Source organism: Pseudorasbora parva, chromosome 1 (genome assembly GCF_024679245.1).
Source record: "Pseudorasbora parva isolate DD20220531a chromosome 1, ASM2467924v1, whole genome shotgun sequence".
Classification (NCBI taxonomy): Eukaryota; Metazoa; Chordata; class Actinopteri; order Cypriniformes; family Gobionidae; genus Pseudorasbora; species Pseudorasbora parva.
In genome coordinates this window covers 69878018-69901396 of record NC_090172.1, presented here as the reverse complement: position 1 = coordinate 69901396, position 23379 = coordinate 69878018, and the positions used below count along the sequence as shown (strand labels likewise).

At 47.0% G+C, this 23379-nt stretch overlaps 1 protein-coding gene across 1 annotated transcript; it reads right to left on the bottom strand.

The window, feature by feature from the left end:
- Positions 1-1260: 1260 nt before the first annotated feature.
- LOC137076888 (butyrophilin subfamily 1 member A1-like) lies at positions 1261-23133 on the bottom strand. The gene is made up of 7 exons (XM_067445203.1): positions 23018-23133; positions 22854-22910; positions 12864-13226; positions 9738-9848; positions 9632-9655; positions 3754-3804; positions 1261-2258 (listed from the first exon to the last, which is right to left on the bottom strand). The coding sequence occupies exons 2-7, from the start codon at positions 22906-22908 to the stop codon at positions 1579-1581; spliced, it is 1284 nt and encodes a 427-aa protein (XP_067301304.1). The 5' UTR covers positions 22909-22910; positions 23018-23133; the 3' UTR covers positions 1261-1578.
- Between the last annotated feature and the right edge of the window lie 246 nt (positions 23134-23379).

The following is a 23379-nucleotide window of genomic DNA, read 5'->3' as shown; positions in this document are numbered from 1 at the left end:
GCTCCAACCCAAACCATCACCAGCCAATCAGCTGACGGCTCCAACCCAAACCATCACCAGCCAATCAGCTGACGGCTCCAACCCAAACCATCACCAGCCAATCAGCTGACGACTCCAACCCAAACCATCACTAGCCAATCAGCTGACGACTCCAACCCAAACCATCACCAGTCAATCAGCTGACGGCTCCAACCCAAACCATCACCAGTCAATCAGCTGACGGCTCCAACCCAAACCATCACCAGCCATTCAGCTGACGGCTCCAACCCAAACCATCACTAGCCAATCAGCTGACGGCTCCAACCCAAACCATCACCAGTCAATCAGCTGACGGCTCCAACCCAAACCATCACTAGCCAATCAGCTGACGGCTCCAACCCAAACCATCACCAGCCATTCAGCTGACGGCTCCAACCCAAACCATCACCAGTCAATCAGCTGACGGCTCCAACCCAAACCATCACCAGTCAATCAGCTGACGGCTCCAACCCAAACCATCACTAGCCAATCAGCTGACGGCTCCAACCCAAACCATCACCAGTCAATCAGCTGACGGCTCCAACCCAAACCATCACCAGCCAATCAGCTGACGGCTCCAACCCAAACCATCACCAGCCAATCAGCTGATGACTCCAACCCAAACCATCACCAGCCAATCAGCTGACGACTCCAACCCAAACCATCACTAGCCAATCAGCTGACGACTCCAACCCAAACCATCACCAGCCAATCAGCTGACGACTCCAACCCAAACCATCACCAGCCAATCAGCTGACGGCTCCAACCCAAACCATCACCAGCCATTCAGCTGACGGCTCCAACCCAAACCATCACCAGCCAATCAGCTGACGACTCCAACCCAAACCATCACCAGCCAATCAGCTGACGACTCCAACCCAAACCATCACCAGCCAATCAGCTGACGACTCCAACCCAAACCATCACCAGCCAATCAGCTGACGGCTCCAACCCAAACCATCACCAGCCAATCAGCTGACGACTCCAACCCAAACCATCACCAGCCAATCAGCTGACGGCTCCAACCCAAACCATCACCAGCCAATCAGCTGACGGCTCCAACCCAAACCAATTTGGTGATTTTTCTCCTCTAGATCGCTAATCTTAAAGAAAAACACTTTGAAAAAGATGTATTTATTTATTGTAGTCTTTTATTATAATAATCAAAGATCAACAATTAAAGAGTACTTCAATATAATTTACAGTATAGTCTATAAAAGACATGTATTACAAAGTGTCCATCTGTGTAAAATTATCTATCTAAACGTAATTTCACATTTGTTGTTAAATGATTTTGCTCGTTATTTAAGTTTAAGATGAAATCGGTGCACTGACACACATGAGCTTTTGTTTGAAAGTTGTGTGAGCTTTCATACATCACTACGCTAAAAGAGACAATGGACCTTATTGTGTGTGTGTGTGTGTGTGTGTGTGTGTGTGTGTGTGTGTGTGTGTGTGTGTGTGTGTGTGTGTGTGTGTGTGTGTGTGTGGAGTACATCAGAAGTAGAGAAGAGCTTCAGTTTACTGTCGTTCATCATCCAGTGTAGACAGCATCACTGATTATACTGGTTTCCGTTTGCCTTCGACGCTTTTCATCCGGTGTAGACTCTGTGTTTCATTCTGTCTACTCTCTGGATTGGTCGGTGGGACTTCTGAGCTGTTACCCAGTAAAGGTTGACTGGACTCTACAGGAGATTCTACAGGTTTTGGACAATCCAGAATTTTTATCGGACTCTGATCGTCTACTCCTGGATTAAAGAGCGGAGCTATGACTGACCCAGTGAATCTGGAGCTCATGGTCAGCAGATGTTTCCTCTCTTTGACATTGTAAAATGACAGCTGACCGTCATCATAATCTAACAAAACTCCCAGTCGTTCAGGTCTCGGCGTCAGTGAGAGTTTAACTGGTGGATCAGTGTTGGTGTGAAAGCCTTTAGGACCGTCTGAACACAAGAACCAGAAACCGTCTGATGGAGTTACAGCAGATCTGACTCTTGAACTAAAATTTTCATATTTCGTCACACCAATTATCCAGTAGTCTTTAGGAGATTTATCTTCTCGTGCCAATGAAACCTCCCAATAGTGACGTCCAGAAGTAAATTTCTGAGCTCCAAATGCACATAATTTCAAGGGGAATCCCTCTCCAGTGTGATTATATTTGTCACTCTCCTTCATAGTTTTACGGTCCTTAGAAACAATCAAATCTGGAGATACATAATGCTGGTCAATAGTGATCTGAACTGTGAGGAAAAAACAAAGCATCAATTAATCCTCAAACGTGTGTGTAAGATTATATTTACTCTCATATGAATTAGAGCTGCATGATTAATTAGGGGGGGGGGGGGGTGAAATGCTGTTTCATGCATTGAGCTTTCCACTGTTAAAGACTTGGATTCCCATCCTAAATATAGACAAAGTTTCAAAAACTAATGTTGGACGTTTGATGGAGTATTTCTGTGTCAAAAATACCCCTTCCAGGGGACAGCTCTTCTCCCGGAAGAGTGCGCGCGCACACACGCGTGACTAGAGCGAGAAAGCAAATGCACAGCACCCATAAACAATAAACTCACTGCTGTCTCACGACTTCACCATATCAACAACATTTCCAAAGAAATGTGTTTTTGATGGAGCGGTGACAATAAAGGTTGTGCGGTCCTGCTTTGGAAACAGGCGGTGTCTATTATGTTGGCTATCGTCGCGTGAGTAAACATCAGTAAACAACACGATTATAGTTAATTTATCAATGGAGCATGCAATGTAACTTATGGTGTGTGTTTAAATACATTTGTTTAGCTGACCACTATAGGTGTCAGTTTGTTTATTGTAAAACCACCCAAACATAAACCTAGCGTTCTCACAAAACACATTCAAATGCGCTACTCCATTGTTTTTTCTATGTAATGCTTTAACACAGTCTGACGTGCAAAACCGTTTTGCTTGCTACTGCTAAGGTTTAGTCTCATACAATAGTCCATAAACCGAATCATGTCCTCATAAACTGCGAGTAAACACACACAAATGTTGACAGGCCACTAAATACAGTCCATACCACAGAGACGGACGTCCTGCTGCTGCTGCTTCTCCTGTTCAGTTTATTTCAGCCTCCAGATCTGATTCTGGATCATATCTGTATTAATTGAATCTGATTGATAGCCATGGTTTATTAGAGTAACGTTTTCTTTTCCACGCATGAAGATGTCGGTTTTCAGAAGCTCTCGTGCAGTAGCTGCGTGCTCGTCATTCTTTAGCTCCGCCCACACGATACGCCTCGTCATTCTTTAGCTCCTCCCACACGATACGCCTCCAGCCGCTTGTTTTTTTCAGGAAAGACTCGGTACAGCCCATACCCCCCCCCCCCTAATGAAAAATCACAATCTCGAGTCAAACTCCCACGCGATCTCATTCCTACATGACAGCGATTCTCCAGCATCTATTAAACCTTTGAGGAGTCCGATCACAGCAAACATTCAGATCTGTGTTCTGACCCAGAGAGAGCCAATGTGGTGTATAGATAGACACACAGCATCATTATCCCTGTTTTACAATCATTCAGATGATCACAGAAGACCTGGGATAAGAGTTTATCAGAAACTGTAGTAAATTACATGTTGTTTTGTTTATTTTTCTTAATCATAGGAGAATCTGATCTCTATTTAAAACAAAAAGTCTCAATTTATCCAGAATCATGCAGCTCCAATATGCATTATGAAATATGTGTAAATGAGATTATCATACCTGCATGTTTCCTCAGTTCTTCTATATTTATCTCTCCCACACCTCCCACACCTAAAATAAAAAATCAAGCAATGTGATGTTTTGAAGAAACTACAGTTTGCATTTGAAGACATCTACAGTTAGATCCGGAGAGTATTCATAGCGTGTGGCAAGGGGGGCGTGGTTCAGCGAGGTCTGCAGCGGGAGAGAGAGCCACGGGACGAGCGGTAAGTGAGTGGGTTGGACGCAGATTAATAACACCTGTATCTTGTTCCAGTAATGAGCGCGGAGAGGGTATAAAACACCGGTGGAACCGGAGACCAGGGAGAGAGAGAGGGACTGTTGACGCGCACCCACACAAGAGACTGATTTGACCCGGAAGCCGGAAGTGCTGTTACCCGGAAGTGTTACTGTTTATGAGTTTGAGAAAAGTCACACGCCTGAGTGTGTTGCTGTGTTCTGAGAAAGATAATAAAAGAATCGTCAACAGTACAGCCAACCCCCGTGTCCTCTTCCTTCCTCACAATACGAATTTTATCACACTGGTGCCGAAACCCGGGAAGGAAGTAGGACCGCGCCGCTGCCATGCAGACGCCCTCCGCCACGCCATTTGCGGACATTATCACCTCCCTCGCGGCCCTCCACCAAGACCAACACCAGGCGATGCTGGACCTTCGGGCAGATCAGGAGCGCCGCTTTGAGGCGATTGTCCGAGGCCAGCAAGAGGACCGCGAGAGGTTCCGGAGCTGGATGGATCGGGAGGTTCGCGCCGAGGCCGCCGGGCTGGCCAGCGCACCGGTACACGTGCCCCTCCACAAAATGGGGCCAGAAGACGACCCGGAGGCCTTCATAGACTTGTTTCAGAAGGCCGCGGAGGCCTGCGGGTGGCCCCGGGCACAGTGGCCGGTGCGCCTCATTCCACTGCTATCAGGAGAAGCCCAGGCGGCCGCACAACAGCTGCCGGTGGCGAACCTCCTGAAATACGACGACCTGAAGAGGGCCATCCTTCAGCGGGTCAGCCGGACCCCGGAGCAGCACCGACAAAGGTTCCACTCCATGGAATGGGGCGAGGCCGGCCGACCCTTCGCAATGGCCCAACAGCTCCGGGACTCGTGCCGCAGATGGCTCTTGGCCGGCGGAAGCGACGTGGACCATGTCATCGATCTGGTGGTGCTGGAGCAGTTTATCGCTCGGCTCCCAAGGAAGACCGCCAAGTGGGTCCAGTGCCACCGGCCCACGTCGCTGGAGACGGCCATCCACCTGGCGGAGGACCACCTGGTGGCGTGCCCGGGGGTCGGCGAGCCCCCGCTAACCTCTCACTCTCTCTCTCCCCCCTCTGTCTCTCCCTCTCGCCCTGTCCCTCTCCCCAGGTCCCGCCCTCCAGGCCCTCCTCGCGTCCCCCCCAGAGGCCGGGGTGGGATGGGCCTAGGACCGTCCGGGAGTTCGCGGGCTCCGCCCAGGGGGGCGGGGCCGCTGGGGGCGGGTGGTGACAATGGCTCTGGTTCCACCCCCTCCCCGCGCTCATTCTCCAACCCACTCCCCGCCGCAGGGGCGGCGGGTAGGCCTGGGCTGGCCTGCTGGCGGTGCGGTGATCCGGATCATTTTGTGGACCGATGTCCAATGATGGACATCGGAACAATGATCCGGATCCCGAACATCCAGCGGACCACCCCCGATCAAGCGGGAGAGTACCAAATTCCTGTGAGTATCAAGGGGGGTACATATCAGGCCTTGGTGGATTCAGGATGTAACCAAACCTTGATCCATCAAAGCCTGATGCAGCCTGGGGCATTGGATACAAGCCGCATGGTTAAGGTGCGGTGTGTGCACGGGGATGTGGTGGAATATCCGGTTGTCCCAGTCACGATACAGTTTCGGGGGAAAAAGCATAATGTAGAGGTCGCGGTTAGTCCACACCTCCGCTTGGGAGAAAAAGGCGAGGAGGGGGGCGGCGCGAGTGCAGCTTGGGGAGACTGAGACGGGACCCTTGGGGACGGCTGCAGAGGAAACGAAAGGGATTGAGAGACTGATTCTCTCGGACCGCGATGACTGTCCTCTGGAGCAGTCATAAGATGAGACCCTCAAAAATGCCTTCCAGCAGGTCCGATCGATTGACGGCCAGTCTCTCCAACCTGCCTTGCCTGTCTCGTATCCGTATTTTGCCATAATAAAGGATCGGTTGTATGGAGTGACCCAAGACACTCAGACAAAGGTAGATACAACCCAGTTGTTAGTACCAAAGAGCCGCCGGGAAATGCTTTTCCAGGCGGCTCACTCTAATCCAATGGCAGGCCACCTGGGACAGGCGGCCACGCTGAATCGCCTCATGACCCGATTTTTTTGGCCAGGCATTCATGACAATGTGCGCAGGTGGTGCGCGTCTTGTCCGGAATGTCAGTTGGTGAATCCACTGGCCACCCCAAAAGGCTGGACGTCCTACGAAAAACTTGGGAGGAGGGACCTTCTTTGGCCAAGAACGAAATTCAGTACGTGCTGGACTTGCGAACAAAACTCCACACACTGCGGCGGCTATCCAGGGAGAATTTGTTACAAGCCCAGGACCGCCAAAGCCGGTCATATAACAGGGGTACGAAGCTACGCAAATTCACACCGGGAGAGAAAGTGCTCGTATTACTCCCTACGTCGAGTTCGAAATTAATGTCAAAGTGGCAGGGGCCGTTTGAGGTCGCACGACAGATAGGAGAGCTCGAATATGAAGTGATACGATCCGATAGGAACGGGTACGTCAAATATATCACCTCAACCTGCTTAAGAAGTGGATGAGGTGGAATCAGTGTTGTTGGCAACGGTGATTGGGGGAGAGGATGATCTCGGGCCAGAGGCGAGCATTAAAGCACAATCGGTCACGCTGGCCCCTGGTGGAGATCACCTCTCACCGTTACAACTCACTGATTTATCAAAACTACAGGCGGAGTTCGCCGACGTGTTCTCGCCCCTACCGGGACGTACCGACTTGATTCAGCACCATATCGAGACCGAGCCGGGCGTGGTAGTTCGCAGCCGGCCGTATCGTTTGCCTGAACACAAGAAAAAGGTGGTTCAGGAGGAATTAGGGGCAATGCTCGACATGGGAGTAATCGAGGAGTCCAACAGTGACTGGGCGAGCCCGATAGTTTTGGTCCCCAAAACCGACGGCTCGGTCAGGTTCTGTGTGGACTATCGCAATGTGAACGCAGTGTCGAAGGGCTATACAAAGGGCTATTGGCAGATCCCCTTGTCTCCATTGTCCAAAGAAAAGACAGCTTTCACCACGCCGTTTGGATTACACCAATTTGTCACGCTTCCTTTCGGCTTGTTCGGGGCACCTGCTACCTTCCAGCGACTCATGGATAGGATTTTGCGTCCCCATGCCGCATATGCTGCTGCGTATCTGGATGACATCGTGATTTACAGTCACGATTGGCAGCGCCATATGCAGCATGTTAGGGCAGTCCTGAGGTCGCTGAGGGGAGCGGGGCTCACGGCCAACCCAAAGAAGTGTGCGATTGGGCGGGTGGAAGTAAGGTATCTGGGCTTCCACTTGGGTCATGGACAGGTGCGTCCCCAAATTGATAAGACTGCCGCGATTGCAACCTGTCCGAGGCGAGACCCAAGACCAAAAAGGAGGTAAGGCAGTTCTTGGGGCTGGCGGGATATTACAGACGATTTATACCAAATTATTCGGACCTCACCAGCCCTTTGACTGATCTTACTAGAAAGGGGCTACCAGATACGGTCCAGTGGACGGAGCCGTGTCAGCAGGCTTTTACCCGAGTTAAGGCTGCTCTCTGTGGCGGGCCGCTATTACACTCCCCTGACTTTTCTCTCCCCTTTTTGTTGCAGACTGACGCGTCGGACAGGGGGCTGGGCGCGGTCCTGGCCCAGGAGGTGGAGGGGGGAGAGTGGCCGGTGCTGTACATTAGCCGTAAGCTCTCCAAGAGAGAAGCTAAGTACAGCACCATCAAAATAGAGTGCCTTGCCATCAGGTGGGCCGTTCTCACCCTCCGCTACTACCTTTTTTGGGCGGGAGTTCACCCTCTGTTCGGACCACGCTCCTCTCCAATGGCTCCACCGCATGAAGGATACCAACGCGCGGATCACCCGTTGGTATCTAGCTCTTCAGCCGTTTAAGCTCAAGGTGGTCCACAGGCCGGGTGCTCAGATGGCTGTGGCCGATTTCCTCTCCAGAAATGGGGGGGGGGGGGGCTGCAGGCCGGACGGCTCCCCGGCCTGAGTTGGGCGGTGGGGGTATGTGGCAAGGGGGGCGTGGTTCAGCGAGGTCTGCAGCGGGAGAGAGAGCCGCGGGACGAGCGGTAAGTGAGTGGGTTGGACGCAGATTAATAACACCTGTATCTTGTTCCAGTAATGAGCGCGGAGAGGGGATAAAACGCCAGCGGAACCAGAGACCAGGGAGAGAGAGAGGGACTGTTGACGCGCACCCACACAAGAGACTAATTTGACCCGGAAGCCGGAAGTGCTGTTACCCGGAAGTGTTACTGTTTATGAGTTTGAGAAAAGTCACACGCCTGAGTGTGTTGCTGTGTTCTGAGAAAGATAATAAAAGAAGCGTCAACAGTCCAGCCGACCCCCGTGTCCTCTTCCTTCCTCACAATACGAACTTTATCACATAGCGCTTCACTTTTTCCACATTTTGTTATAAGCCTTATTCCAGTGCTTATTACAGCATTATTTTCCTCAAAAATCTACAAACAATACCTCATAATGACAATGTGAAAGAAGTTTGTTTGAAATCTTTGCAAATTTATTTAAAAAAAAGTTTTTTGTTCAAGTATTCCCAGCCTTTTCCATGCCACCCAACATTGAGCTCAGCTGCTTCAGTTTCCACCAATCATCCTTGAGATGTTTCTAGAGCTTGGCTGGAGTCCACCAGTGGTCAATTCAGTGGATTGGACATGATTTTGAAAAGCACGCGCCTGTCTGTATAAGGTCCAACAGTTAACAGTGCATATAAGAGCACAAACCAAGACATGAAGTCCAAGGAATTATCTGTAGACATAGATCTGGAGAAGGGTACAGAAAAATTTCTGCAGCTGAAGGTCCCAATGAGCTCAGTGGCCTCCTTCTTCTGTACCTGGAAGAAGTTTGGAACCACCAGGACTCTTCCTAGAGCCGCTGTCGGCCAAACTGAGCGATCTGGGGAGAAGGGCCTTAGTCAGGAAGGAGACCAAGAACCCGATTGTCAGTCTGACAGAGCTCCAGTGTTTCTCTGTGGAGAGAGGAGAAGCTTCCAGAAGAACAGCCATCTCTGCAGCTCTCCACCAATCAGACCTGTGTGGGAGAGACAGAAGCCATGCCTCAGGAAAAGGCACATGATATCCCATCTGGAGTTTGTCAAAAGGCACCTGAAGGACTCTCAGACCATGAGAAACTAAATTATCTGGCCTGATGAAACAAAAATTGAACTCTTTGGCCTGAAAGAAGGAAACCAGACACAGCTCATCAACTGGTTGCGCTTGAGAGGTCCTGCAAAGAAGAATGGAAGAAACTGCCCAAAAATATGTGTGCCAAGCTTGAGCATCAAACTCAAGAGGACTGGAGGCTGTAATCTGTGCCAAATGTGCTTTAACAAAGTATTAAGCAAAGGCTGTGGATTTGTGAGTGTGAGTTTTTTTTAAATTTTTAACACATTTGCAAAGATTCTAAACAAACTTCTTTCACATTGCCACTGTTTGTAGAATTTGCTGAAAATAATTAATTTAATCCATTTTGGAATAAAGAACGTTTTCGAATAGCTCTTTCCACACTCTTCTTCGACTGTACACAGTACTGTGTGTATTTCCACCTAGCGGACTCCTCTGTCTTTCTTGTGCACCAAATGGTCTCAAAAACTATTCATGACTGTGTTTAGATGTTAATGGTGTGAGTTCATGTTACTTACTTTGATCTGCAGGCTTCTTTTCTGCAAGAAAAACAGATAAACACATTAGATGAATAAAACATTGAAACCTCCTGAACTCTTTTGAAATCTTTCTTCCTGATTGTACCTGTAAGTTTGTGTCTGTATTTGTACAGGATCAGCCCAACCAAACCCAAAAGAGCACAAATGAGAAGGGTGAAGAAAAGAGCCTTCCATGGATTTGATGTGTCTGATAGATCTGTGGAAAATATTATGACATTATGAGAGGAGAAGTAAATAACCTGTTAGTGGATGGGATATATTAGACAGCAAGTGAACATGTTGTCCTCAAAGTTGATGTGTTTGAAGCAGGATTTGAGCGAGTTTGGCCAAATTGTGATGGCAAGACGACTGGGTCAGAGCATCTCCAAAACTGCAGCTCTTGTGGGCTGATCCCGGTCTGCAGTGGTCAGTATCTATCAAAAGTGCTCCAAGGAAGGAACAGTGGAGAACCGGCCACAGGGTCATGGGCGGCCAAGGCTCATTGATGCACGTGGGGAGCGAAGGCTGGCCCGTGGGGTCCGATTAAACAGACGAGCTACTGGAGCTCAAACTGCTCCAGAAGTTAATGCTGGTTCTGATAGAAAGCTGTCAGAATACACAGAGCATCTCAGTTTGCTGCGTATGGGGCAGCATAGCCACTGACCTTTAGGGAGCATCAGAATTGGACCATGGAGCAATGGAAGAAGGTGGCCTGGTCTGAGGAATCACGTGTTCTTTTACATCACGTGGATGGCCGGGTGTGTGTGCGTGGTTTACCTGGGGAACACATGGCCCCAGGATGCACTATGGCGAGCCAGTGGAGGCAGTGTGATGCTGTGGGCAATGTTCTGCTGGGAAACCTTGGGTCCTCCATCCATGTGGATGTTACTTTGACACGCTCCACCTACCTAAGCATTGCTGAGACCATGTTCAACCTTTCATGGAAACGGTATTCTGGTGGCTGTGACTCTTCCAGCAGGATAATGCTCCTGACACAAAGCACAAATGCTTCAGGAATGGTTTGAGGAGCACAACAACCAGTTTGAGGCGTTAACTTGGCCTACAAATTCCCCAGATCAGGAAAATAAATCCTCCTTGATGCTGTGACCTCACCCTCTGGACTCTTTTGCACCTCTGTTAGGATGGTGCTGGGAAAATTCATAGAGGTCTTTCTAAGTACTCTCAGCCTAAGAAAAGAGGTGATGGTCTTTAACACCTCACATATTCCCTTAGATCAGATGCTCCTTAGAAGCCAATGATGTAACCTTTGCTGAGGTGTGTATCCCCCTTGCTGTGTATACCCATTATAGCGCTGCTTTTGGAGCTCTATGCTGAGACCTTTTCAGAACAGGGTGTAGGTAGGGGAATGCTCAATCATCTGTGGACATTGGCTTAGGGTGTAATACCAATGTGCAATATTTCACAAAGGATGCACTCTTTGGTATTGATGCACTCTTGACTCTTTCTTAGTTCCATAGAGTAAATTAAGTGATATGCCCTCTTAGTTTATGCATATTCACAGCCTAGTAGAACAGGCATGACTTCAGCATGGTGTATTCAGTTCCAGCGTCAACACAAAGATGTGCCATCTAAGTTTCACTTCGAAAGGAACAATGCTTTTGGGAAATGCACAACTGTATGGTTCAGGAAAAAAACACAACAAACAATTATGGTTGTACTAATGAGGAATAATGTTACAAATCATTTTAACCACTGATTCTTTCATTCTTTTGGAAGTTTATTGTGGTGTGGCAAGCAGCGGGGCGAGGGACCGCGAGAGCGGGCCGGTGATTAACGTTCACGAGTGCCAGCTGCGTGGCACACCGGTCTCGTCTCGCGGCCATGTGACGGGAGCATATAAGGAGGAGCAAGGACAGCGGAAGACGAGAGAGGACCAGGCCTGGAATTTTATGTTTAGTTTTGTTTATGTTTGTGGGCAGTCGTCCGTGAGGGGCTGCCCACGTTTTATTTTGTGTGTGTTTGCGGGCAGTCGTCCGTGAGGGGCTGTCCGCGGTTTTACTTTCATTTTGTTTATTTATTTTTAATAAATGTTGTTGAAACGTTCGCCGGTTCCCGCCTCCTTCCTTCCCATCTACGAACTTTATTACATTGGTGCCGAAGCCCGGGAGGAAGGAGGGACGCGCTGTCGGAGAGCCCTCGCTGCTGAGGGGGATCGCGGTGCTGAGGAGTTCGGGCAGCGCGGATGAGGAAAGACCGCGAGGGCTGCCCGAGGCTATGGTGCTGGAGCGGGAAAGGTGGGACAGAGACCTCGCTCCCGTGCCCCTGGGTCGAGGTGGGGTGGCTGCCGTCCGAGAGGGAGCGGAGGAGTCGCCGCGCTTGCCGGGGGCCGGAGCCTGCTGCCATCCGCCTGATAGGGGAGGAGCAGGGAGCGCGGGGCTCGCTGCCGGGTCCCTCGAAAGGAGGAGTCACCGCCGGCCGCCAGGGGGCGGAGGAGGATCGAGCGGCCCACCAGGCGTCCAGTGCCATCGCACAGCACCGCGAGGAAGAGCCTCTCGGCGGGCGGAGGGCCGAATGGCAGTGTGTCTGGGAACCGGACCAGAATTTTTTTTTTCCCCCTTCTTTCTTTTTTCCCTCTCTCCCCTCTCTCGTCCGCGGGCTCCGTGGGCTCCTCGTGCTCCCGTCTACATTTCTCTCGCCTCTCTGTCCTTACCCCCAGGTGCCGCGGCCGCCGTGATCGGCCCCCCCGGGAGAGGGGGGGAGGGGGAGTAGAGCGCCGTCTCGGGAGTGCCCCCCGGCCTGCGAGGGGCGATGGGGGTATGTGGTGTGGCAAGCAGCGGGGCGAGGGACCGCGAGAGCGGGCCGGTGATTAACGTTCACGAGTGCCAGCTGCGTGGCACACCGGTCTCGTCTCGCGGCCATGTGACGGGAGCATATAAGGAGGAGCAAGGACAGCGGAAGACGAGAGAGGACCAGGCCTGGAATTTTATGTTTAGTTTTGTTTATGTTTGTGGGCAGTCGTCCGTGAGGGGCTGCCCACGTTTTATTTTGTGTGTGTTTGCGGGCAGTCGTCCGTGAGGGGCTGTCCGCGGTTTTACTTTCATTTTGTTTATTTATTTTTAATAAATGTTGTTGAACGTTAATCACCGGCCCGCTCTCGCAGTCCCTCGCCCCGCTGCTTGCGACACCACATTTATGTAATTATGTTTTCCCATTGCAATAAAATGTCCCCTTTAAGGATCCATAAAAACATGAATTTAAGTTTTTGACTCACCATAGATTTTGAGAACCATCTCTCCACTGTCATATGCACTATCTCCACTCACATAGCAATTAAATGAGCCTTCATCCTGAATCCTGAGTTTCTCCAGCCGTAGAGAGACGTCTCCATCCTTCAGTCCTCCAGACAGATCTGAGCGCGGAGTCAGTGAGCTTCGGTTCCTGAATGATTCCTCCTGGAGATCCTGGATCTTGCCATGCTTATAGAAGAGAATAGGGTTGCTGAACTGGTCATGACGGTACCAGCGGATCTCCAGAGCTTCAGCGTTCTCCGGAGGAGAGATCCAGCAGGGCAGAATGACTGTAGACCCGACATGAGCCACTATCTGATCACCAGGAACTACAACACTGAACGACTCTGAGAGACAGAGAAAGACACACCCAGTGAAATATACTTTACATTAGTATTTAACATGTGTTTGTGGCGGGGGGGGGGGGGGGGGGGTTTGCGGAGTCTGTGGAAGGAGAGAGTGCAGAGCCGAGCGTAAGTCAAGTGCAGATGAATAAAACCTGTGTCTAATTGCAGTAATTGGCGTGGAGAGACTGCATAAAGCGGACCGGAGAGAGAGAGGAGAGACAGTTGGACTGGGATCTCGTAACGACTGCTTGGGAGCAAGAGACAGAGAGAGAATCGGAAAGAAACAAGAGTGAACTGGAGCGAGCCACATCGAGTGTTTTGAGTTTGTGCGCCCATGTGCGCCTGTTTTGTAACAACTTGAAAGAGTTGAATAAAAATTTACGAGTCCCAGTCAAGCCAACCCCGTCTTCTTCCTTCCACACCCCACACACAGCCGAACCGCAGTGTTTATACTGTTTTATTTACTTTACTGACTAGTCACAGTGATTCTAAATCTGCAGCATATTTTATAATACTTCACATGCAAAGCAATTCCATTGTCTATTGTCAATAACATAGTGACGTAGGAAGCATAGATCAAACTTAAGCCACTTTCAAACCAAGCAGCTTTCTTTTCTATGTAAGCGACCAACTTGAATACGAGCAAAATTTGCCCTCAACCATATTTCCTGATCACATGGATTCCCATTGGACTGACTGGATTTCACCCGCAAAATTTTGCAAAGCAACAAAAAATGTAATTGCACCTTTGGTGTTTATTACATCATCTTTAAATGTTACTGAAAAACACTGAGAGAAACACAGATTGTAACATGCTATAGATATGTTTTAATTTCAGGCTTCCGAGCCACTTGGGGGTCAAAGCAACACTCTTGCTCAAAGCCTCCCCAAATGAAGACCTCATTCTTTTCAGGAAGGCTTTGGGAAAGCCGTCCTGACACCAGCTGCAGGACTCTGATGCCGGCACATAAGCATTGCTGCGGCTCAGAAGTATACCAGTATCTATCGGGTTCTTCCATTTGACTTAACATTATCCCCTCCCACATTTATAAACTACATGGATGCAGCACTGGCTCCTCTTATACAGTATCATCGACTGGCTGATTCTAGCAGAGTCTCAGGAGATGGCATTTCGGCATCGAGATGTCATCCTCACCCACATAAAGCGGTTGGGGTTCAGACTAAATGCCAAGAAGTGTATGCTTCTACAAAGGACAATTTTCTGGGACTTGTTAGGATTCGGTTACGATGTGGGCACAATTGTCTCCGGCTCGTTTTGAGTCAATTCTGGCAGCTGTGTTTAGAATCAGTCACTGTAAAGTAGGGCTGTCATTTTTAGAGAAATCTAATTCGAACCGATATCAAATATCAAGCAATGTATTCAAATATATTTGAATATCTACGAGCAACACTAATCTATCAACTTGATCTGGATCAAGTGCGGCTCTTTTATTGACGATAGCCATGTTTACATCTGCACTTTTTTGTCATTCCGATTAAAATAATATCAATCAATCAATCAACTTTATTTATATAGCGCTTTTACAATCACGATTGTGTCAAAGCAGCTTCACAGTGTCAAACAGGATAATATTGCGACAAAATTAGATTTGGCTGTACAGTCGTACTGGAGTAAACAGTAATGTTATCAGCTTATTTTAATTTATCATATAGCGACAATGTTGGCAGATCAGTATTATAGTTTATAGAATTAAATAAGACCTAATTCATATATTTTATTTGTATAATAAGTTGAATAACTTTAATCATATTTTTAGTGTCCCCAATAAAATAATACAACCCTGCAGTGCCAGAAGAGCTAGTCTGTGTTTTAAACGCAGTGAGTGTTCAAACTGGACACAAGTTGAGACCACGGAGCTCCTTATCCGCGCTGAAGCTGAGATCGTTCGCCAGCTCAGTGGAACGGTACGTGATGCGGCCGTTTATGAGCAAATAAAAGTGCTCTTTTCCCAAGCTTTACCTGAACAGTTTTACATTCTGAACATTGGAACCTTCTTTGCTCAATTTCAGCAGGTTACAATTTATTCCCAATTTAAATAAAGCTTTGGTTGTTCATGCTACGAAGATAAGCAATGTGAAGACATGATTTTCTAATGCGTAAACAATCAATAAACTAATTCATAGTCAGACTAAAAGAAAATGCAGTTTCTCCTGAAGGGGGGAGTGGGCCGACACCCTTGCCTCTTCATCATATGCATCTTCATCATATGCATCTTATCCTTTTGAATGATTTTTAATAACCTCATGAATTAAATAATCAGTTATTATCCTTTCAAAATAATGAATTATTTTGACAATCAATTTTATGTGATCATTAATACATGATATTAGTCATTAGTCATACTTTTCTTTCTGGAGATGTGTTTGTCATGTGGTGTTGATATCTTGTTCTGTTGATAAGCTCACTGCTGCGCTAACCTTGGAGGAGAGATGTGCCCTAGAGTCTTGTGTGTGTGTGTGTTACATGTTCTGTGCAGGTCTATGGACTGGATTGGACCGCTTTTCTCACACCCTAGACCTCTTGGCGTCTTTCTAGGACTCCCCTGAAGTCAACACTACCCCAATCTTGGGATTGTCTGATGTATACATCCTGATTAACAACAACAACATCTCCTATCTATTCTCGCGTGACACATTGTTTAGACTTTATGCCAATCAGTAATATTCCACGTGTTTGTAATGATGTAAATCATGCCCTTGAAATTGGTATAACTGGTGTGGTAATTTTGTGTAGAGTAGAGTCTGGCCTGACACCGCCCTGAGAGACTCTGAAGCTGACTCTACTGATGAAACTGCAAACTATTCTTCAGTAAAATTCTCACCAATGATTGAACATCCTGACTCCTGGTCTTTATTTCGCATATCTGGTCTATGGGTCAAAACTGTAACCCCTAACAGTTTTTGGTGGAGGATGCGGGCAATAATTCCTTGGTGACACCTCTGACAAAACAACAAATAAGGTAGTATTTATTTATTTTATTGTTTGGATAAGGTTATCTGAATGGAAGATTGGTAAAGGGGAACGAGAGAGCTTCACTTCGATAGGAGTGAGGAGTTAATTATACTTGTGTGATAGTATAAAAAAAAGTCGCTGATGGCATCGTTACGGTTAACGGTAGAAGGCAGTGCATTGAAGCGTACTTAAGAAAGGGGTCCCCGGTGGGCATTGAGTGCAGTCACTACCCCTACAGGAGTACGTCCCTGGAACGGTGTGTGAGTCCAGTAGGCATCGCAAACCTGCGCCAGTCTCTTCCATTCAGATAAAGGGATCCCCTTGTTTAAACAAGTAAAATAGATTCAGGAGTTGTTTGCCAGGGGTGCATCTGGAACGATACCAAATAGAATAAAATAAGACCCAAATTGGTAAGGACCAGGATATGTGACCAGGAGTAAAAAGTTACTTTGAGGTTTCATGAGTAGAACTGACTTCTATTCTATTAAAAACTAATTTGAGGATAAAAATAAGATTCATTGCCTTACGTTGCTAAAAACCTTTTTTGTGATCAAGAAAAGATTGTTTAGAAACAAAATAGGCGTCAGATAAACCCAAATTTATAGCCGTTTACGCGCACTGTAAAATGGGAGGCGTACCAATGAAATCAATCCCTAATGGGGCTAATGAGTGGCATGACCTGGATGCACGTGACAGAATAGCAAAATTAAAGGAAGTGCAGGTGGGCCATGATCTGGGAGGTTTTAATAAGGGGCTGGGAAAGTCTTGTGACAAAGTAGAAAATGCTGCCAGGTCTCTTCCTCCCTCTATCCCGACTGACTCTTACCAGGAAGTGCAGGTGGCCCCCACTCAGGGATCCGCCCCACTTCCTGATAACAGAGAGGAGGGACCGCATGAAAAGGAACGCCCAATATTGAATGCACAGGTTGAAATCCCTCCCCCGTACAACCCAGAGGTTCTTTCCGCACAAGCAAAAAGTAAATGAACCACAGAGGTCAAGAATATCAGATTGTCCTCTGTTGAGGCATATGAACCCAGAAAAACAGTCTTTGCCGCCCCAATCCGACATTCGGAGTGGGACGACCAGAACACTGAAATGGGGGCTGGGCATGAATATAGGTCATTGACCAGACTAACCCCAGCTGAGAAAAATAGTTTGCTTGTGGGGATAGAACCTTTCAAACTGTACAGCCCAAATAAAGTTTTATGGGATAAGATAGAAGCCATTGCCAGACAACAAAATCTGGGCATTGCTGACATACAAGCACTGGTGGAAGGATTAATCCCTACCAGTAAACTGAAAGCTGTACAAACAATTAGGCCCCACCCCTTCGTTCCTTCAGACTGGACTGAGTACTGCGAGGCCTACACCACTTACAAGTATGAGGTTGAAGAAATGTTAGGTCAGGGGTCATACCCCTGGACCAGTGTAACCCAGGTCAAACAGAGAGTAGGGGAAAGCCCTTTAGAAAATGCTGACCATTTTCGCATAGCCTATGAAACTTACTGTGCTGTAAACTGTAAGCCTGAAGATTGTGATTGTTCCATTGTCCTTGAATCAGGCACAGGCAGCCTGAACGTGCTTCCCTTATCTCAATCTGGCCACCATTGTAAACAGAGATGCGCAGTGACTGATGTTGACAAAGAGACTGAAACTCAACCTGAGTGGAAGTTTTTGATTTCTAAATTTCCTGATGTTTGAGCAAAAGATACATTTGATTGTGAACTTGCCCAAGTTCAGCCACTGAGCATCCCAGGACCCATGCATGTAGCCAAACGACAATACCCTTTAAGAAATGAGGCTCGAGAGGGTGCGAAGAGTGTGGTAGACAAATTATGCAAACAGGGTATCATAATACCATGCACCTCTCCGACAAATTCACCGATATGGTCCGTGAAAAAGAGCGACAACTCTTGGGGTCTCACAACAGACTTCACCGCGTTAAATGCAGCTTCCGAAAAGATGTACCCCCTTGTCACGAACCCCGCCATGATCCTTTATGAAATAGGGTCTGAACACTGTTATTTCACTGCATTGGATATGTCTAACCCTTTCTGGACTTGCCCTCTAGCCAATGAGGACCCAGGAAAGTTTGCTTTCACCTGCAGGGGTCGCCAATGGACATGGTGCCGCTTGCCACAAGGATTCTGCAACTCTCCAACCCTGTTTCATTAGGTACTGGCATCCTTCATTGATCCGGTAAGAAAGACTTTTGAAAATGATGGATCATTTGTCCTACAATATGTGGATGACATTCTGATTGCCAGCCCAAGCAAATTCAAACATTTAACTGCTGTACGAACTGTTTTGAATGCCCTGGAAAACGGGGGATTCAGAGCCAACATGAAAAAGGCACAGCTGGCACTGCCCGAAGTGACTTATTTAGTGCAGATTGTCGGGGTGCACAACCGACGAATCACTCCAGAAAGAGTCAAAGCCATCGTCGAACTTCCAAAGCCAAACATGGTTACTGGTCTAAGGCAGGTAATGGATCTTCTGAATTACTGCCACCAGTATGTTCCTGAATAAACTGAACTTTCCAAACCCCTCACAGAATCTCTTAAAGGGGGCACACCTGGATCCGACCTGATCGACTGGACGGAGAAGATGGAGGAGGTGTTCGTGAGTATCAATGAAACTCTCACTTCCTCCCCAGCACTGAGACATGCTGACAGCAGCCAAACTTTTCACCTCTGGACATGGGTGGCAACCCGATCATACTCTGCTGCCCTCGGCCAGAGAGTTCCAGGCCGAAATTCCTATGGAATGGTAGGATATTATTCTGCTCCTATTCCTGTTTCTATGGCAGGTCAGCACCCCTGCCTGCTGACATGTGACTGTGCAGAATGGGCTGTGAAAACCACGGAGGACACTGTGACACATCAAAAGGTGATACTGCACACAATACATCAGATTTTGAAGTTATTGACAAACACTTGCTTGAGCTCTATTTTAAATCAAAGACGGGCAAAGGGGGAAACCACTCTTCTGAGTAAGAATGTGGAAATTCAAATTGACAATGAAAATGCTGTAAACCCTGCCTCCTTGCTTCCAGAAGAAGGAACTGCCCACAACTGTGTCCATCTGATCGAGAACGACAGCCAGAGCCCTCTCCATGCCGAACCATTATCTGATGCCATGAACTTGTCTGTTGACAGGTCCAGTTTTCATGAACAAGGACAACACTCCACAGGCTGGGCTGTGGTAAACGAACATTATGAGACTGTTGAATGTGACTCTCTTTCAGGGGGAGGGGCTCAGGTGGCAGATCTGGTCACTCTCATGCGTACACTTCAATACGGCAAGGCCTTCGGGACGGTCAATGATTTCGGACCTGTGTGGAAACGACAGGGGTTCCCTACCACCCCTGGCCTACCCATCTCTCATCAAAAGCAGGTACAGAAACTCATGTCTGCCTGTGATTTTTCTGCAGAAGGAGCTGTTATCAAAAGAACAGGACACTCTACTGATAACGCCCCAGAATCCAAGGGCAACCAAGCTGCTGATGCTGCTGCCAGGCTGGCTGCACAACAGACAGAGACATGCGTGAGTGTAATGGCTATCTCTCCCCAGGAGAGTGAGCCACCCCGAGACATTTATGCACAGGATAAAGATCCTGAAGTAACAGAGCAATGGACAAAACTTGGTGCACTGATGAACTCAGATGGACTTTGGAAACTCAATGAACGTTTTGTCTGCCCTGTTTCTGCTCGAACCGAGCTCATGTCGTTATATCAAGGGTTGGCACATGCTGGGCCTGAGAAACTATATGCAATGATTTCTAAAACATGGTGGTGGCCGGAGATGAGAGCTTCTTGCAGGGATTTTTGCAGATGTTTAGTTTGCTTTAAGGTTAATTCTTCAGCTAAGCTAAATATCCCCTTAGGTCACGCCCCATGTCCCCAGCGTCCGTGGACCCATCTTCAGATTGACTTCACTCTACCCCCTAGTGGGGGCTTTTCATACATCTTAATGATTGTTGATTTGTTCTCCAGATGGGTAAAGGCTTTCCAGTTGAAGAACTGCACTGCAGATGCAACTGCCTTGATGTATCTGCACATGCTCAAACTAACCGTTGACATAACTGTTTGGATGTGTGTGTTCGTTTTAGTCTTTTCTATCTGTGCAGGTCCTCTTGCCGAGGAGCAAACTGAATCCTGCCGAGGAGGACAGGAGGATGCTGACACTAACGAACAATCTGAGAAGCAAACTGGCAAAGAAACATGTTGTACCCCTAATGTGAGTGGAAGGTGTGAGAGCCTCGGAATGGGGAATGGTCTTTTTAGTGGCCAGCATGTCCGTGATGAGGTGAAGAGACAAGTGTGACCCGTCAGGGAAGCATGAGTCACCACTCAACCTTCCATAGAGACCTCACTTGTAGACCAGACGTGGCGGTATTGGACCCCACATTGGTCTTAAAACGGGGGATTGAAGGGGGGAGTGGGCCGACACCCTTGCCTCTTCATCATATGCATCTTCATCATATGCATCTTATCCTTTTGAATGATTTTTAATAACCTCATGAATTAAATAATCAGTTATTATCCTTTCAAAATAATGAATTATTTTGACAATCAATTTTATGTGATCATTAATACATTTAACTATTATTTAATATGATTTTGACTCTATGTCTGCTGTATGGTGTCTAATTTCCTTTCCAGAGACGGTCTGACAAAGACAGTCTGACCCCTATCTATGTGCCCTGACATAGATAGCCTGACCTCTATCTCTGGGTCCTGACCAACAGGGCCTTGGAGAGAAAGTTAGAACTTCCAAGAGGTGAATCCTGCCTGTTGTTAGTAACCCCAGGACAGGAAGGGGTGGGAGGATTTGAGTCTCCCAATTTTGATTTCTTCCCATTTATATAGTGGGATTTTTCCCATTGATAGAAATACATTTTTGTCTTTATATTTCTTTATAGAATAAGTAGATGATATTAGTCATACTTTTCTTTCTGGAGATGTGTTTGTCATGTGGTGTTGATATCTTGTCCTGTTGATAAGCTCACTGCTGCGCTAACCTTGGAGGAGAGATGTGCCCTAGAGTCTTGTGTGTGTGTGTGTTACATGTTCTGTGCAGGTCTATGGATTGGACCGCTTTTCTCACACCCTAGACCTCTTGGCGTCTTTCTAGGACTCCCCTGAAGTCAACACTACCCCAATCTTGGGATTGTCTGATGTATACATCCTGATTAACAACAACAAGATCTCCTATCTATTCTCGTGTGACACATTGTTTAGACTTTATGCCAATCAGTAATATTCCACGTGTTTGTAATGATATAAATCATGCCCTTGAAATTGGTATAACTGGTGTGGTAATTTTGTGTAGAGTAGAGTCTGGCCTGACACCGCCCTGAGAGACTCTGAAGCTGACTCTACTGATGAAACTGCAAACTATTCTTCAGTAAAATTCTCTCCGATGATTGAACATCCTGACTCCTGGTCTTCATTTCGCATATCTGGTCTATGGGTCAAAACTGTAACCCCTAACACTCCGCAAACACAAACGTTTGTAATATATTCTGTTTATCGACAGCATTACAAAATCAGTGGAAAAGTTCAGTTCTGACCCTGATCCTGGTATGCCTATATACTGCCTATATAATATTTAATTGTTATAGTGGTTCTAAATCTGCTGTAGTTTTGCACACATTAGACATACATGCAAGGATTGTAAACAGTGAATGTTTAAACAGGGATATTTTTGCACTTTAGACTCTGTGAAACTGAGATGGTGTCTCAAAGATCCTACTCTAAGTAACCTCCCATGCCTGTGTAATATTTAATCCAGTGCAGTAATAACTAGAGGACGCACATTACATGAAAAAAAAACACGAACCGTTCGGTTCACTTGTCTCGGTTTGGAGCATGTGCATCTCACGGTTCGACACATGCACAATATAGCCTAGTGTAAGTTACCTCAAACAGTGGGTGTCCTTTTTGTGTGAAATAAGAGATGTGTGTGTACATACAGTAAAAGAAGTAAAAGACAGTAAAAGTGGAGTCTGCAAGTCATGTCACATGTAGAAATGGCAGGTGGGAGAGATAAGAAGGGCTGGCCGGAGTTGGAGGGTGAGCGTTTGTCTCGCGCAGCTGAACCGTGGCTTGTGTATTGCAAATATAGACAAATATCGTCCATTCTGTCACCTTTTCTGGTGTTCTCCTCTGAAATCTGTCATTCTCCTGCTTTAATTTATAATGGGCTTTATGATGGGCAGCATTAGTTATTTCTACTGCAAATGTGATCGTGTTCCCCTCTGTCCCAAACACACATGCTTTGTTCTGATCAAAATTGACATGATTACATGAAAAATGTTACTCCAATGTGTTGGACAATGTAAGTAGGAGACAGCCAGTTAGGAAACTTTTTTTTAAATACTGTATCTTAAATTGTGGATAATTAAACTATATATCATATGCTAAAGTAAATTTCTGGAGAGTTAACCATTAAAAGAAAAAACAACAAGAACCATACAGAACTGAAAATCGTGACCCTAAAATCGTGATACGAACCGAACCGTCGGTTTTGTGAACCATGCCACATGGTAATAACCAGCAGAAAGTGTTCACATATACAAACTGAACATTTGTTGATTTCATCGGGCTTGTGTGTAATATTTAAGCCTTATATCCAAACCTGTTCTTACCAGAAGTCTCTATGAGGAGATTCATCAGTAAAGTGATGATGATAATCGACATCATTCCTGAGGAAACACACACAGACTCAAATTAAACAGACTCTGAGGGATTTTATCACATGATTAATATGAGAGTTATAATAATCGTATTCAATGAGGGAACAGAAACTCACCAGAGATGAAGACTCGTCCGTTAAATCACAGTAACTAATATTTAAATATAATTAAAAAAACAGCAAGAAGCAAATGTGCTCCCGTTTTTCCCTGTTTACTTTCACTTTGCCATTAGTTTATGACCTCAATAAAACACAGCCGTCATCAGAACTCACAGTGTGTGTGTGTGTGTGTGTGTGTGTGTGTGTGTGTGTGTGTGTGTGTGTGTGTGTGTGTGTGTGTGATGGGTAGGTTTAGGGGCAGTGTAAGGGGATAGAAAATACGGTTTGTACAGTATAAAAACCATTACGCCTATGGAGAGTCCCTGTAAACCACATAGACCAACATGTGTGTGTGTGTGTGTGTGGGGGGGGGTGGTGTG